The 16,019-nt window shown below is 38.0% G+C and overlaps 1 protein-coding gene across 3 annotated transcripts in view; it reads right to left on the reverse strand.

Annotated features, from left to right (window-relative positions):
- Positions 1-7,566, reverse strand: part of LOC106059130 (zinc finger protein 423-like) — a 51,515-nt gene extending 43,949 nt beyond the window's left edge. For all 3 annotated transcript variants that reach the window (XM_056035619.1, XM_056035620.1, XM_056035617.1), the window contains exon 1: positions 6,630-7,566. In XM_056035619.1, the coding sequence (XP_055891594.1) occupies positions 6,630-6,669 (40 nt within the window). In that variant the 5' untranslated portion in view covers positions 6,670-7,566. The remainder of the gene's footprint in view (positions 1-6,629) is intronic.
- Between the last annotated feature and the right edge of the window lie 8,453 nt (positions 7,567-16,019).

Consider the following 16,019-nt stretch of genomic DNA (forward strand, 5'->3'; position numbering starts at 1 on the left):
TTAGAGTTCAGATATTCAAAAAGAAAGATCAGGAGGGCTTCATCGCGATCTTCAGCCGTTGCATTCCAGCGATTTCGATGCCGAGTTTCTAAGCTCTGGTGTTTATTTATTTGTATTTTTACAAAGCTGAAATTAACTCACTCCGTATGCCTGTCTGTCTGTCTGTCTTGCACTAAAATTGTACACGTTTCTCCCACTTGCCATTCTCGGATCAAGTTGAAATTTTGCACGATTATTCATAGTCCATGACAATACACGAATCAATAAAAAAAGTTACCAACTATTTATTCAAATAGAGGAAATTCATAAATTTTGTTATGGAGAATATTTTTTATCAAAGGAAAAAACTGCGCGTTTACAGCCAAATATCTCAATACTGTACATTTATTTCCATTTTTCTATACCAAAATTAATTGTGACTTTTTAATTAATAATTGATAATTTTGCTTGATTCGTGTTTTGTTAGGAGCAATGAATAGTTATGTATAGTTTCCATTAGGGAAGTGGGAGAAATAACGCGTTCAAAATTTGTACCAGACAGACAGACAGGCGGACAAAGTGAGTTGATATATGTTTTGTCAAAACCGCACATAATTGATGCTGCTGGTTGTGGCCATATACTTTTGTACAACAAATGTCGCGTGTTAGCGAAATCTAAATGTCAATGGTTCAACGAACAATACTTATAAGAAATATGATGACGATGACTAACAATTGTTTGTCCGTATAAGATAAGAACGATTCCCGTACAAGTACAGCGTTGTTGACATTTTCCAGCATCAAGGGCTGCCTGAGTGTTTGGGCTACGGACTAGTGTCACGATTGTAGCAGGTTCGAACCCTGATTGTCGCTCCCCCCCCCCCTTGCCGACCTGCAGGAGGGTCAAGGACATAATAATCTTCACTTCTGCAGGAACGTCCGAAACTCGTCAAACTAAAAGCCTCAGAAGACAGTGGTTCAAACTGACAATTCGTAATTGTACCTAATTGTTTGAAAGAAGTATTCGAGAAATATTTGGTGGTGGCGGGTTTGTATTAATTTCTGTCCAGCTAGGCCTGAACACTGACCTGCAACGTCGCAACCTGTAGGGAGCGGAGACCAATAGATTGTTTCCACGTCATAGGTCTGTACGACGTGGCAACAAGCTATTGGTCTCCAAAGCCCACAGGTTGCGCAGTCGGTCCAGATCACGACTGGGCTAAGGTAACAGCATGAAAGACTTCAATCTTCCATAATCTTTGAACTCGGGAGTACATTCTCTTTATTCCAAAATGAGAGGTTCTGATTCATGTCAGGAACAAGGCTAAAATTAAACCCTGTACAGTCCTGGTAGATTCATGTACTAAGAAACAGGGCGACCCTTGCATGAGAATATAGGAAACAACTGGAATGGACCTTCTTGTAGACAATTCAGCAACCAAGTGTAACAGAAGTGACATGTCATCCATTAGGATTCAAACTTCAAATAAAAATAAACCTGATAACAAATGCAAATGGGGTGGTCATTAAATTAAAGGCGTAGCATGAGTGGAGCTTACGGAGCTGCATCTATTTGTTCTTTCTCTGTTCCAAGGTGTTCCTCTAATATATATTTTTAATTGTTCGTGATTGCATATATACCACTTTATGGAAAAAAAACTATAGTATTTACACCTTACACCTGTAATAATTATATGAAAAAAAAATGTTTAAACAATAAAGATATCGAAGTAAAGCTTTTAGCAGAATTTACAAATAATAAGACAGAAGGGTAATACTAACAATAGAAATATTACTGTAAAAAAAAAAAAGGAAGTCTATCAACGTTTTGTCCCTAATTTCCAACTTGACATCTGCTTGTATGTACACAGTGTTGCAGAAAACTAAAATGGAATCATTCTCTTCTGATGACCTTACTAAAAAACCTGGCCAATTAAATTGTAAATGGGAGACGACACGCGTAACATTGTGGGTCCATATTGAAGGTAGACCAAAGTCTCCATTACATATCCAGTGACTATTAAAAACACTATCAGTAGGTGACTAGGTTCATACACTAGGCACGCGAGCAAAAAAAATTAACATTGAGGCTTTAGTTAGTATAAATATAACAAGATTCAGTCAACCACCGGCGGACAATGGTTATCCCTGTGCTGGAGGTGGCAAAATATATAGGTCGCAGCTGGGGCTGCGTAACCACGGGAAATATTGCATTCCTCGTTTAATCTTCGGACTCGAAGACAAGCCTTGTTATTATTATCATTATTATTATGCAAGGTGTTTTAAATTCTCCGGAGCTGCCAAGATGGAGATTCATTACAGAATAACAAATCGTTGTAGTCTCCCCTTAAGAGTGTCTACTCAAGGATTTTCTAACCTTGCGATCTATAGGACACATGGTATAAGGGTAATCTGTTTCTGTGGCCCGCGGTTAACGAAGGTGTGATGTGGACCAACGACCAACCGCCTTAACTTTTACCCAACTAATGCCAGGTACCCATTAAAAGTCGGGTGGACTCAGATGCACCCTAAAGATCCCGAACTTCAAAATCCCAGTCTTCAATAACAATGTCCACTCAGGAAATTTCTGATTATGTGGCAGGTCTACAGCTGTACCCCCCCCCCCTTCCCTCTGACAGGCAACGAGAATCTTCTTAGGGGAGTTAATAAGGGCTTGGTATGTGTTTGCGAGATCAGTTGTAGTTATCCCTTCAGTTGATATAACAATAGGGTATATTGTTTTTCTAGATAAAGTCCATAGTCGTTTAATCTCTAAGCTTAGATTTTCTTCTTATTTTTTTTGTTATTTTATCATTATTATTATTATATTAATATATTACGGACTACTGGTAGGACCGTAGCTGACGTAAATGCTATTTGAAACATTTAATCTGGTGGATCAAGATAGATCCATTAGCCAGAGTGTGACGCAATGTCAAGTCATGGGAAGCAGTGGAAGCGTCAAATGGCGTCACCGTCTTGTAGTGTTTAGAAAGCAAGTCTTCGATTATATCGATTATATTATTATTGTTCCTGAAATAGACCCCCTCCCCCACTACCATGTATTTCTTTACGCTCTCTCTCTCTCTCTCTCTCTCTCTCTCTCTCTCTGACTCCCTGCATGTACAGACACGGAATGAAACACGAAATGTGTAAGTGGAAAAAGGAACTAAGGGGGGAAACTCTTAAATATTAGAAAAGAATGAGAGAGTGAGCAGGGGGAAAGAGCAAGCGAGGAAAAAAACACTAAACACTTCAAAAAGTATGAAATTCAAAGAACAAGAATGAGAAAGGCAAAGATGAGAGAGAGAAAGACAGAGAGAGAGAGAGAAGAACAAAAAAGACAGAAGAACACTTGAAAAAGAGAAATCGAAAAAAAGAAGAGTGAGAGAGAGAGAGAGAGAGAGAGAAGAACAAAAAAGACAGAAGAACACTTGAAAAAGAGAAATCGAAAAAAAGAAGAGTGAGAGAGAGAAAGAGAGAGAGAGAGAAGAACAAAAAAGACAGAAGAACACTTGAAAAAGAGAAATCGAAAAAAAGAAGAGTGAGAGAGAGAAAGAGAGAGAGAGAGAAGAACAAAAAAGACAGAAGAACACTTGAAAAAGAGAAATCGAAAAAAAGAAGAGTGAGAGAGAGAAAGAGAGAGAGAGAGAAGAACAAAAAAGACAGAAGAACACTTGAAAAAGAGAAATCGAAAAAAAGAAGAGTGAGAGAGAGAAAGAGAGAGAGAGAGAAGAACAAAAAAGACAGAAGAACACTTGAAAAAGAGAAATCGAAAAAAAGAAGAGTGAGAGAGAGAAAGAGAGAGAGAGAGAGAGAGGAGCTAGGTAAAAAAAACAACAACAGAAGCGTGTGAAACCGCTTATATGCAAGCAGTAGTGCACACTGAGTGCTTTAAGCTTCGTTAGTCGCTGGGTCAAATCCCAGCGGGGTTTCTTTGCCCTTCAAGTTCTCTGTGTGTGTAGTTGAGCTTTTTATTTACTAGGTAATCCTTGTGAACCCAGGCCAGTGGGAGCCCAGGTTGTGGCGCCTTGTGTTGCAACCAACAACAACCTACATTAACACCATCGACCCATCGACAGGCAACGCCTTTGATTGTCATATTCTTTTAATCTTTTTCGTCCATATAATGCCCCCCCCCCATACCCCCAACATCGACCCCTAGCTTGGCTTTTATTGATATGCCACGGCTAAGACCTAGTCTTTTTTTTCCCGATCCCTGGGGTTTAAATTGTCCTTTCTTCCTGGCCCTAATATCACCAGCTCGGAGCCCCCCTGGGGTTCGCCTCGCCTCCGGCGCGCACATGTGGGCCCAGACACACGGGAAGGTCAAAGGCAAGGTCCCTGAGAGCGGCACACACATACGCGAGTGTCTACGGTGGGCGATAGGAGGACACCCCGGGGAGCCTGCCAGCGGTTGCCATGGCGACGCAGGCCCTCGGGGAGAACAGGACAACGACACACAAGTGTAAATGTGGCACAAAGGGCGCGGCAGGGGGGCCACGGGCGCTCGAACACGAGAAGGAAGTCCTAACCAGAAAACTTGGTAGCTATCAATATTTAAAAATAAGGTGTTACTTTGTTTTCACCACGTACTTAGCACAATATAAAGAGAAATAGAAGCTAACACAAAATTAGACGTTGCTGGGTCTATTTGTACAACAAATGTGTTTTGTTGATTATTCACTGCATTTTTTTGTGCAGAATAAAAATGAAATATCTATTTTTTTTATATAAATGATTGAGGATAGTTTAACAATGAAGATAGTATGCCTAAATAAATTTCCTAAAGAGACCTTATACAGATGGTGGCATGTGGCCAGTACAATAAAAGACTGGCTTTACTTTTTTTATGTGAAATATGTAATAGTACACACAGGCTATTACTTTCCAGTCTAGAAAAAATAGGCCTATTTAAAATGACCTCTAATTTTTTTCAAAAATTTGGAAATGTTTATCCCATATGTGCATTCTTCCAGGGCGTTAAATGTAGGCAAACGTAGCCTGCCGCCTGGGGCCTCTGTTTGGAGGGGGCCTCGCGATGGACTTGACATTTTTTTTTAGACAAGAAAGTTGTCCTCACTAGTATTGTTGGATTACACTAGGTTTTTAATAAATTGCATATTAGGGCCACCTAATTCACTTCACCTAGGACCTCTAATTATCTAAGGCCGGCCCTGATTCCAGCAGACCCCTGGCCCCGTCTGTGAAAAATAAACATTTGGACCTTCCTCTTAACCTTTCACAAACAAAAAAAAAAGTCAACAACGTGATCGACTGTGTGACATCGGCCTACTGATAGTTCTAATAGTAGAACCAATTAGTTGAGATCTAGAAATAGTGTCGTCATTTATGACGATACAGGAGAACAACGCATAAACAAATGCACGCTTTGTATTAATCCCTGTAGATGACTTTAGAAACTGTATGACTAATGCAAAATGTTTTTGTTTTAAAAAAGGTCTACACTTGTATAAAGCTAACGCAAAAACTAACTGACCAACTAATGCGAAGTATCCCTCACAGTTAGGTGGACCTTTACATCATCTGACTTAGGCTATATTTCACAAGGTTTGAAAGTGCTACTTTTATCAGTATCAATACAACATTAAACAAACAATACATAGTAGGCCTATATGTTTCCAATGTTGTTATCAATATCTGTATTTCATCTTGTAAACGTGAGGCTGGGCACACAACTACACCAACATTCAGAAAACGAGTGAGAGGTAGAGATATTAAATACTTTTAATACACTTAGACCTAAGTTTAATATAATACAGTAACAGTCAGGCATCAACATTCTTATCAGTAAGATAATCTTTCAGTAACATAATCTTCCAGTTACATGATCTTTCAGTAACATAATCTTTCATAGCTATATAATCTTTCAGTTACATATTCTTTCAGTTACATAATCTTTCAGTTACATAACAGTAACATAATCTTATTTCTTAAGCACACAATGGTACTAGTTCCATAGTTCTACTTAGATTTGAAAGCACGATTGAGTGAGAGAGAGAGAGAGAAAAGAAGAGGGAGGTGGGAGGAAGAGAGTGAGAGAATAGAAGAGAGAGAATCAGGCCAGACTTTACGTTCCAAGAAAAAGAAGAGTTATGAATTCTTTTCTTCAAATAAAAGCACATGTGTCAAGTGGTTATGTTTAGAATATATTATTTATACATGTACCTCATAGCATATGAATAAATGAAACCATATTTGATGAGAATATTTTAAATGAAGCTAATTACTGCATGAGTAGGCCTACGTCGCGTATAGCATCATTTCATAGTGTCTTAGACTCATAGGCTATACCGCAGTCCGCAGATATACCTAAGTATAGCAGTACTACAAATAAATCCTGGTCTAAATGATATTTCATAAGCATACATCCATCTCTAATGGATAACTGACATTAGTTGGGGGAAAGTAAATGATTGGTCGATGTGCTGGCCACATGACACCCTCGTTAACCGTGGGCCACAGAAACAGATTACCTTTACATCATCTGCCCTATAGATCGCAACGTCTGAAAAGGGTGTTTGTGTTTTAATGAACTGCCTATAGGCCTATGATATCATTAATTTATCTGTACGATTTTAAACAAGCTACATCTAATTAATATGAACGTATACATAAAATGAACTTACATTTACAGGATTTCGGCCTGGCTTGTTTCCTGCGAGACATCTTATATAATATGAACTATCTCCGTTATTGTGCTGTTCCGCTACTGACTTCAAAGGACACTATCAGACAGGTAGATACGGGAGCACTCGTTGTAAAACAACCCGTTTATTTCTTCTCAGAATAGCATGTCAGACACTGGTTCCGGTCGACCCAGAAAGCCCGCAAGTATCGGCCTGTTAGCCTACTGTGCTACAGCAGGACACTGGGATTCAATGGACCCTACTGCTGGCCTGCGGACGATGAGAGAGTGAGGTGTGGAGTTCTTCGATTTGAAAAAAAAAATGAAAAGGTCGTGTTTGATTATTGAGCGGCACAAAACATGGCCAGTTAGTTGTCGCTAAGGTGATAATCTTGCCAACTGGGATCTCGATTGCTCAACACAAGACGATGGAATCTGCTAAATGTAGCACGCACCAGTGGCACACTCCGGATATTATCTGAGTCAGATTTTTAACGATCCTTGGCGAAAAAAAAAATATATTAAGCCATTTGGCATGTTTTTACATTCTTCTGAGCTCACATCCAGAGAAAACAACATGTAACGGTGTCAATCAAAGAAAGTTCCAATTATTTCTTGAATTTTAATGCTTGCACATTTTAAAACAAAACTTTTTGTTCTTGTGATTAAAAGTTATCTGTATAGTCATCACTTGAGTTTTGACTAGTCAACATATAGTTATCTGTATAGTCATCACTTGAGTTTTGACTAGTCAACATATAACATATAGCCAAACGAAATATAAATCCTGATTATGGCTGGTTTGGTGAAGGCCTATCAACAAGGAGAAATAACTCTGTTGTACAAGATTTTGAAATGCTGTTTACTTTTATTCCCTTAGGCAACCTCCAGTCACCAACCGAAATCAGCGCGCCAAATGTACGCAGGCTATCAGCACGTAGCAGACGGCCGGGGAGTCTTGCTTCGAGCCAAAACACAGCATGGGGCGAGTGGGTTTGAAAAAAAAAAACACAACATAACAACATAAAAAAAAAAAAGAGGAAACGGGAAAAGGGAGAAATGCGGAGGGGGGGGGGGAAGGGTGGTAGGGTGTACGTCACAAAATGAATATTGGATTGGCAGAGAGCTAACAACACCCTAGAGTGGCGTCCGTAGGGAGCCAACCTTTTATGCTTAGCCAGAGCCCGGCCGCCTGATTGGAGCGAACCCGCCACCCCCTGGGGAAAATAATGGTGGGGTATTTTTAGAACGGACAGCGTGGCAGAGGAAACAGGATGGAGAGAAAGGGGAGAAACGTAGGGGTGGAAGAAAACAGAGAAGAAAATATCAGAATCGTCTGCTAGTCTGAGAGTTATCGATAAGGTCTGCCTATCGTTAGTCCGATTGTCTAGGAGATATGGATATAGATCTACCGGGCGACCACTCCCACGAGACAAAGTACATTACTGACAGTTTTTTGTGGGGTTTTTTTTGGTTCCCATATATTAGAGTGTAAGTCTACAATAACAGGGCATTGGACAAACACAAAAACACAGAGAAGATTAGACACACACATAGAACATTAGACATACTGACACATCGTTGGACCCACACAGAGAACATTGGACATACACACACACACAGAACATTGGGCACACTCACACACATACATACGGATCGTCGGACACATACACAGAACATTGGACATACAGACACATCGTTGGACCCACACAGAGAACATTGGACACACACAAAACATTGGACACACATACACACACAGAACATTGGGCACACTCACACACATACATACAGATCGTCGGGCACATACACAGAACATTGGACACACACACAAAGAAAGAACAATGGACAAAAATACAAGCATTTGGACACACAGAAAGAAAAAAAATTGGACACACACACAAATAACACATACAGAAACAGAAAACATAAGACAAACGGGAAAAAAAAGGGCACTGGACACACACATACACAACGGAAAATTGAACAGACACACATACAAACACACAGAATATTGGATACAAATATAGAACATTTTAGACTCACACACAACAAAATGTTTGAAACACACACACACACAACAGGAAATTGAACAGACACACACACATACAGAACATGGGACGCACACAATGTTCTCTAAGCTAGTGAATAATTTCAGGAAATGTTGCGCCTATCCAGCTGGGAGAGCAACTTCTGAAAGAAACCTCCATATTGTGACTTTATGAAATGCGATTATATGAAAAACAAGATCACAAAGAGAATGTGTGTTATATCACATCTCAGAGGCGGCCCCCACCAGCTCCGCCCATGAACAAGAATTATTCTTGTTTTGACTGTTAAAAGGAATATAATTTCAAAGAATCATTTGTTTTTTTACTTGAAAACAAACTGAACAGCATATCAAAAGGTTAATTTCAAGGTATTATTTGTTTTTTGTTTTTTTTTGTTTTTGTTTTTTTTTCCCTTCAAAACAAACTGAACAACCTATTATTGATAATCAGATTTTTTACTTATATTTATTTTATTTTTTTCGCCAATAGGAGAAATCAGCTTTTCAATCCATCAATCCCAGAGGCACTGCAGCCGATGGAGAGCCCTGGTCTGCTCTAGCACATCTTTCCAATCTGATCTATCTTAGGCTTTATGTCTCCATGCCCGGGCTCTTAGCTGTTGTAGATCTGCCTCTGCATCCTCCGTGCTCGTGGTCTGCCTTTGTGACGCCTGCCTTTTGGTTTAGCAGCTTTACAATATCTTTCCAATTTTTTTAAAAATCTAAATGGGACAGAGAGACAACACAAAACTAATAGCGGCTTTTTATCTTTACATGGGCCGCTAACAAAAATATACAGATTATTTGAGACTGTTTGGGGACAAACATAACCGGAAGACACGTCACTGTGAAATTAATTTTGGACCTTAAAATAAATAAATCCGCTTCGGCTACAATTATTCCTACAATAATTCACTTGGTGCGTTTTTACAAAGCTTATATCAACTCACTCTGTCTGTCTGTCTGGTAAAAAGTGTATACACGTTATTTCTCCAACCCCCATTCTTGGATCAAGTTGAAACTTAGCACAGTTATTCATTGACATAGACAAGACATGAATCAATAAAAAGTAACCAATTTAGACATTTAATTACGGGTAGTTAATTATTTTGTTTATTAGCAACAAAGGAAACTAATACTGTATTCACAGATATAGCTAAATTTGTTGGGTTAAGTTCCCTTAAATAATTGTTAACGCTATTTCTCCCTCACGCATTCTCTTATCATACTTTGATACTTTTAACATTTATTGCACCTAACAAAAAACGAATCAATAAATAAAAACACTCAATTAGTCAATTAATTATTGGATATATTTTTTTTTTGTTTGATATTGATTAAGGGAAAAAACGTGTACATTATTGATATAGTTTTAAGGACGGAGTTTATATTTTGCTTATTTTACAATGGCTTTTGTACAGCGCAACAGTTATGCTTATAGAAATTCTGTGGGTCAGTGAGGAAGAGGGAGTATTTCTGAGAAAAGGTTTCTCTGCTGCCGTTTCGAATATTTTTTTTAAAAATATGTTTAAAAGATTTCTGCTCAAGCCGGGATTCGAACTCGTGCATCCCTTGGTATCAAATCACGGAAACATTCACACAGATATTCCCTTTTCACCCCCCACCCCCTTTATTTTTCCCCCAGCTGGTCCAGACAAGTGATAGGATGACAGCGCATTGAGAAAGCTTAAAGCATGAAATTGCGCTAAACAAAAACAATTGGTAAAAATATTTCATTTCTAATCGCCAGATTTATTATTGTTAATCTACATTACTCAAGATCTGCTACAAAATTAATTCTTCAACTACGTTTAATGTAAACTTTGTTTTAGGAATATTCACATCATTTCTAATTATTTTTTTTTTTAATTATTACTATAACAGCCTGAGCTGACATGGGCTTTCAATCGCTTCTCTGTCTTTGTATTCTTGATCTTTTCATCAGTATTTTACAATGCCTGTAACTTGCCACATAGGCCAGACATTTCTATAAATTTTGTGAGAGCCGATGAGACTCGACAGTAGCGTCCCTTTACAAATATTGATAGTGCCGGAGAGTATCAATTCACTTTAACTTGGATATCTAGATATCTATGGTATTTTAAAAAGACCTTATAACTGACATACAGGCGGCTTCAGAACGAGACAGCTGAAGGTCACTTACAAAGGCCGCGGGATACACATTTAAGACCAAAAGAGATCCGTTGCCGACAACAGACGTAGACGGCGAGAGGAAAATCTAAATCGACTACCGGGGGACAATGGCTATGCCTGCGCTGGAGGTTTCAAAATATGTAGGTCGTAGCTGGGGCTGCGTAGCCAAGGGGAATACTGCGTTCCTCGTTAATCTTTGGACTCGAGAACTAACCTTTTTATATTTTTTTTAAATATGCTGAAAAACAATTTTTAAAAAAATACTAGAAAGTAAACTCATTGGCGAAATAAGATCCTGGGGACAGTCAAGGCCGGCCCTAACAACTGCGGGGCCCAGGGGCGAACTGGCTATATGGGCATTCAGGCAATTGCCCGGTGGGCCGGTACCCAAATGGACCGGTAGGGCCACCTAAAGGGCCTCATGAATGCCACTATAGAATGTATTAAATTGTTAAAGGTTTTATAATATTGACTTGTAAAAAGTGCCCTCTGAGCGTCATGTTAAAAAAAAATCTTTTAGACTCTACAGTGTAATGCTAATTTAATCTAACACATTTTCCGAAATATTGTAATAGTCTACATCCGTAGACAGTGCTACTATTAGGCTTCATCCTTGTAGGGCCCACATTTTAGCGATTAAAAAGCAACATAAGGCCTACTAGCCTATATTTCTTCAAAAGATACAGAGTTGTATGCATGCGTTCAGTTATCGATACATTATCAAACTTAACAAAATGATTTTGAGGACAGATAGAACTAGAAATGGATGTCCATCATATGATATACAATTTGTGGGCCGGATTGTATATAAGTTCCCGGGCCGATTTTAACACCCAGTCCGCCCCTGTCGGGGCCCTATGCGAAACGGATTTCTCGGGACCCAGTATGGTAGTGTTAAAGATAATAAGTGAAAATTAAAATTTTGTATAATAAAATAAATTTCTCTTTCATTTTTTTAAAATCTTTACTAAGTACAAAATCCCGATCAAGTTTACTTTCCTTTTCGAGCGTGCAGCGATGTCTTATTCTGATTCCTAAATAGATCATGCTCAATAGCAAGAATAGCCATTCAGTAGAATATGCCTTAGAGATGACAATTTTGTCTATTTTTCAGGAGATTTTTATAATTTCAGTTATAATGGTTTTATTTAATAATTTACACCTAGAATTTGCGCGGCTCCTATGAAAGTGCGGGGCCCACTGCGGCCGCATAGGTTGCAGAAGCGACAAAGTTGTCCCGAGAAGAAAAATCGTTTTGTCGTCATACGCTCTTTTTGCTAGCAGAAATAGTGCGTTTTGGACGCCAGTGGAATTACTCTCTGGTAGCTCAGATCGCATGGAAACGCTTGGCGCCGGGACCTCGCCTTGAACGGGTGAGTTTTCACTGCCTGGGAAAGGGTGGGGGGGGGGTGGGGGCAGACAACCCATGAATTAAAAGAAATGTGAAGAAAATTTCAAAGTAGTCTAGTAGGCCTAATTCAGAGTAAGTGTTTATAGTATAACATATGACCAGTTCAGGTAAGACAATTTTGGCGAATGAAAATAGTGCCAAACCAACAAAAAGCTGAGAGAAGAAGCAGGTCTATCTGCAACTGACCAAACCTACCCATGCCACGTATGCGGCCGGTTTTTTAAATTGAGGATTGGACTTTACAGTCATCTTCGAGTCTTATCTTATCTTATATAATACAGACGTTACTTCAAAAAAGAAGATGATTACGTCCTACGCGTCATGCATTTAGTCATGTATATTAACCAATGACTTAAATTCTGCCAAGTCACTGGTTTTCCTGGCTAGCTCAGGCAACCCATTCCATGCTCTAATAGCACTAGGGAAGAAGGAGTATTTGTACAAATTTGTCCTAGCATATGGGACGAGGAATGTGCCTTTATCTTTGTGTCTTTCAGAGTATTTTATTAAATTTTGTTTTTGTATTTGAAGATTATGGTTCAGTGTTTTATGTATGATTGCTACTTTACTTTTGAGCCTTCTGTCCTGAAGGCTTTCTAAATTTAGTGATTTTACTAAAGGTGTTACTCTAGTCAAATGTGAATATTCATTTGTTATGAATCGCACTGCTCTATTTTGTGTCTGTTCTAGTTTCTTAATGTTTTCTTGAGTTGAGGGGTCCCAAACAGAGGATGCATATTCTATTATTGGCCTAACCAAGGTTAAATAACATTTTAGTTTTATGTTCTTATTTGATTTATAGAAATTTCTTTTAATAAATCCTAATGCTTTGTTTGATTTTTTTGTAGTTTCATCAATATGTGGATTCCATGACAGTTTTTCATTTATTATAACACCTAGGTATTTTGCGTTTTTAGTCTGTGTTACTGGTTTGCCATGAATAAGATAAGTGGAATTAATTTGTTTTAGTTTTTTTGTTACTCTTAACAACTGACATTTTTCTGGGTGGAAATACATGCTCCAATTTGATTCCCATTTCTGTAATTCATCTAATTCTCTTTGTAAAATATCTGTGTCTTGTGTTGTTTTTATTGTTCTATATATTATGCAATCGTCTGCAAATAATCTGACTTTTGTTCCTGAACTAATGCAATTTGGTAAATCATTTATGTAAATTAAAAATAGTAGTGGACCCAAGACTGTTCCTTGAGGTACACCTGAGTTTACTGTTATCGGTGTTGATTTAGAGCCATTTATTATTACAGTTTGTTCTCTCCCTATCAGAAAGTCTTTAATCCACTGATGCAGTGGACCATTAATGCCGAAATATTTTAATTTTTTAAGCAAACTATGGTGGTGAACTTTGTCAAAAGCCTTAGAAAAATCTAGTAAGATAGCATCTATTTGTTCACTATTATCTAAACCTTTTGAAAAATCATCAATTAGTCCTATTAGTTGTGTTTCACATGATCTATATTTCCTAAAGCCATGTTGGTATGGTGTGAGGACATTATGTTTGTCTAAGTGGTTTATGATGTTGCTACATATTATGTGTTCTAGGATTTTACATGTGATGCTGGTAAGTGATACTGGTCTGTAGTTTCCTGGGTCAGATTTTTCTCCTTTTTTAAATAGGGGGGTGACATTAGCTTCTTTCCAGTCCTTTGGTACTCTGCCCTGGTTAAGTGAAGCCTGAAAGAGTATTTTGAACACTGGGGCTAGCTCATTACTTAGTTCTTTGAGTAATCTAGCTGGAATACCATCAGGTCCAGAAGCTTTATTTGGTTTGGTGTTGGCTAATAGAGTCCATAGGAAATGAGAAATGTGCTATCTTTGATCACGAAGGAGGAGCTATACTATTATAAGAACTATAACTATTTTCATAAATTAAATTTAGGCCTAATGAGATTTTTTTTTTTTGTTGACAGTGACCTAGGCCAACTTGTTTTGGTCACGAATTAATAGAGTAGGCCTATATAAGCTTACTGGACAACGATTATAATCACATAGCAATAATCCCCATTTTCAGCAATAAAGAACGAATTGATGTAGATTTAATTGATGTGGTTCTATCGTAATCTACATTAGTAAGAAGATTATTATTTTTGTCCAGATATAGCCTATTAAAAATATAAGCCTATTATTTTAAATCTAGATTAGGCCTACCAGGCAACTGTACACCCTAAAAGGGTAGGGGCAGAAAAAAAAAAGGACAAATAATAAACATCAAAAACTATGCTTACATGTTCATTTCTGAATGTGATGAGTCAAAGGCTGACAACTACTTGATCTATAATAAGCTATCTTATTTATCAAAAAAGGTGAATTTTTGCAGTTGTTCATTAACTTTTTTTTTTTTTTAACAAAGCTTACTCTGTCTGTCTGGTAAAAAGTTTGCACACGTTATTTCTTCCACATCCATTCTCGGATCTATTTGAAACTTAGCACAGTTATAAATTAAGATGCATATGATTGCAATCAATTAAAAAAAATAAATTCATTCATCGGTATTCCCAGACAATGTTAAACATGTAGGGTTTCGTCCCCTTAGATAATTGAAGACGTTATTTATCCCCACATTCATTATCGGATCAAGTTGAATTTTTAAACAATTTCTTATTGTACCTAACAAAATATGAATTAATTTTTTTTAAAAAAAGGTAATTAATCCTTTAGCTTGGTATCGAATATTTAGAGAAATAGTGTAAGTGGAAAGTTCTTTCCCTTAAATAATCTTCGGAGGCCTAATATTAGTAGTAATACAGGTAATGTAAAACAACTAACCTAAATTTAAAAAAAAAATTATTTAATTTTTACACTGCTTATAATTAACTCTCTGTCCATCTGCACGTTTTTTCTCCCATTTCCGGATCCGGTAGAAACTTTTGCACAATTATTCATTGTCGTTGGCAACACATGAATTCATCTAAACAAGAAAAACACTTAAAATAGAGCGTTTGTATTTCTGTTAATAGTTAACTCCTAGCCTTCACGTGTGTCTCAAATATTGAGTCCGGCGGAAATGTTCTCACTAACAGGAGAAGAGACAAAGGCGAGTAACTGGCGCCTTAACCAGTAAGCTTCGGGCAGGAGAGGGCTCGTGAGCCATGGCTGGCTACCCACCTAGAAGAAGGAAAACTCTGAATTCAAACCTCTTCTGCCTTGCAGCTATACCCAATCATGGGAAAGGCTTCGGTAGTCAACCCTGAGGAAAAATAAAGAGCTGGTGACCCTAAGGCAGTTTGCAGAACCCAGAACTTGCGACGCCGCTGACCCCAAACTGTACCGGCCTTCCCGTTCCTTTGGATACATAACCTGCGTGAAGAGGGGGGAACTGATGTGTGGATGACATTGTTTCAGCCACAGCTAATGCCCAGGCATTCATCTTATTTCCATGCATGATCCATAATCGCTTCGCGACTGAAGGAGGCCATAGAATATCTAAAGAATGTTAGATTAAAAAACAATGGTCAATGGAATATTTTTACTCCGGCCCCTCCCCGAGAAATATTCCTGGTTAAGCTATTTATATATAGGTCTGTGATCTAGACTTTAAAGGACGATGTGCTAAATTTTCCAAAACATTAATTTATTTAACTCAATAATGCCTTACATTCTGAAATTTACAAACGCGGTAGTCCTTTCAAAACCGATAATGGACCTAGATCTAATTTTCTAGCCAAAATTATTTTTTTCTTTTAATTTGAAAAATTCTAACGGTCAAACTAAAGTTTTCCCCATGTACCCTACGATGTAGCAATTCTTTTCTCAGCTATGTA

The sequence above is a fragment of the Biomphalaria glabrata genome, chromosome 7 (genome assembly GCF_947242115.1).
Source record: "Biomphalaria glabrata chromosome 7, xgBioGlab47.1, whole genome shotgun sequence".
In the NCBI taxonomy this organism is placed as follows: Eukaryota; Metazoa; Mollusca; class Gastropoda; family Planorbidae; genus Biomphalaria; species Biomphalaria glabrata.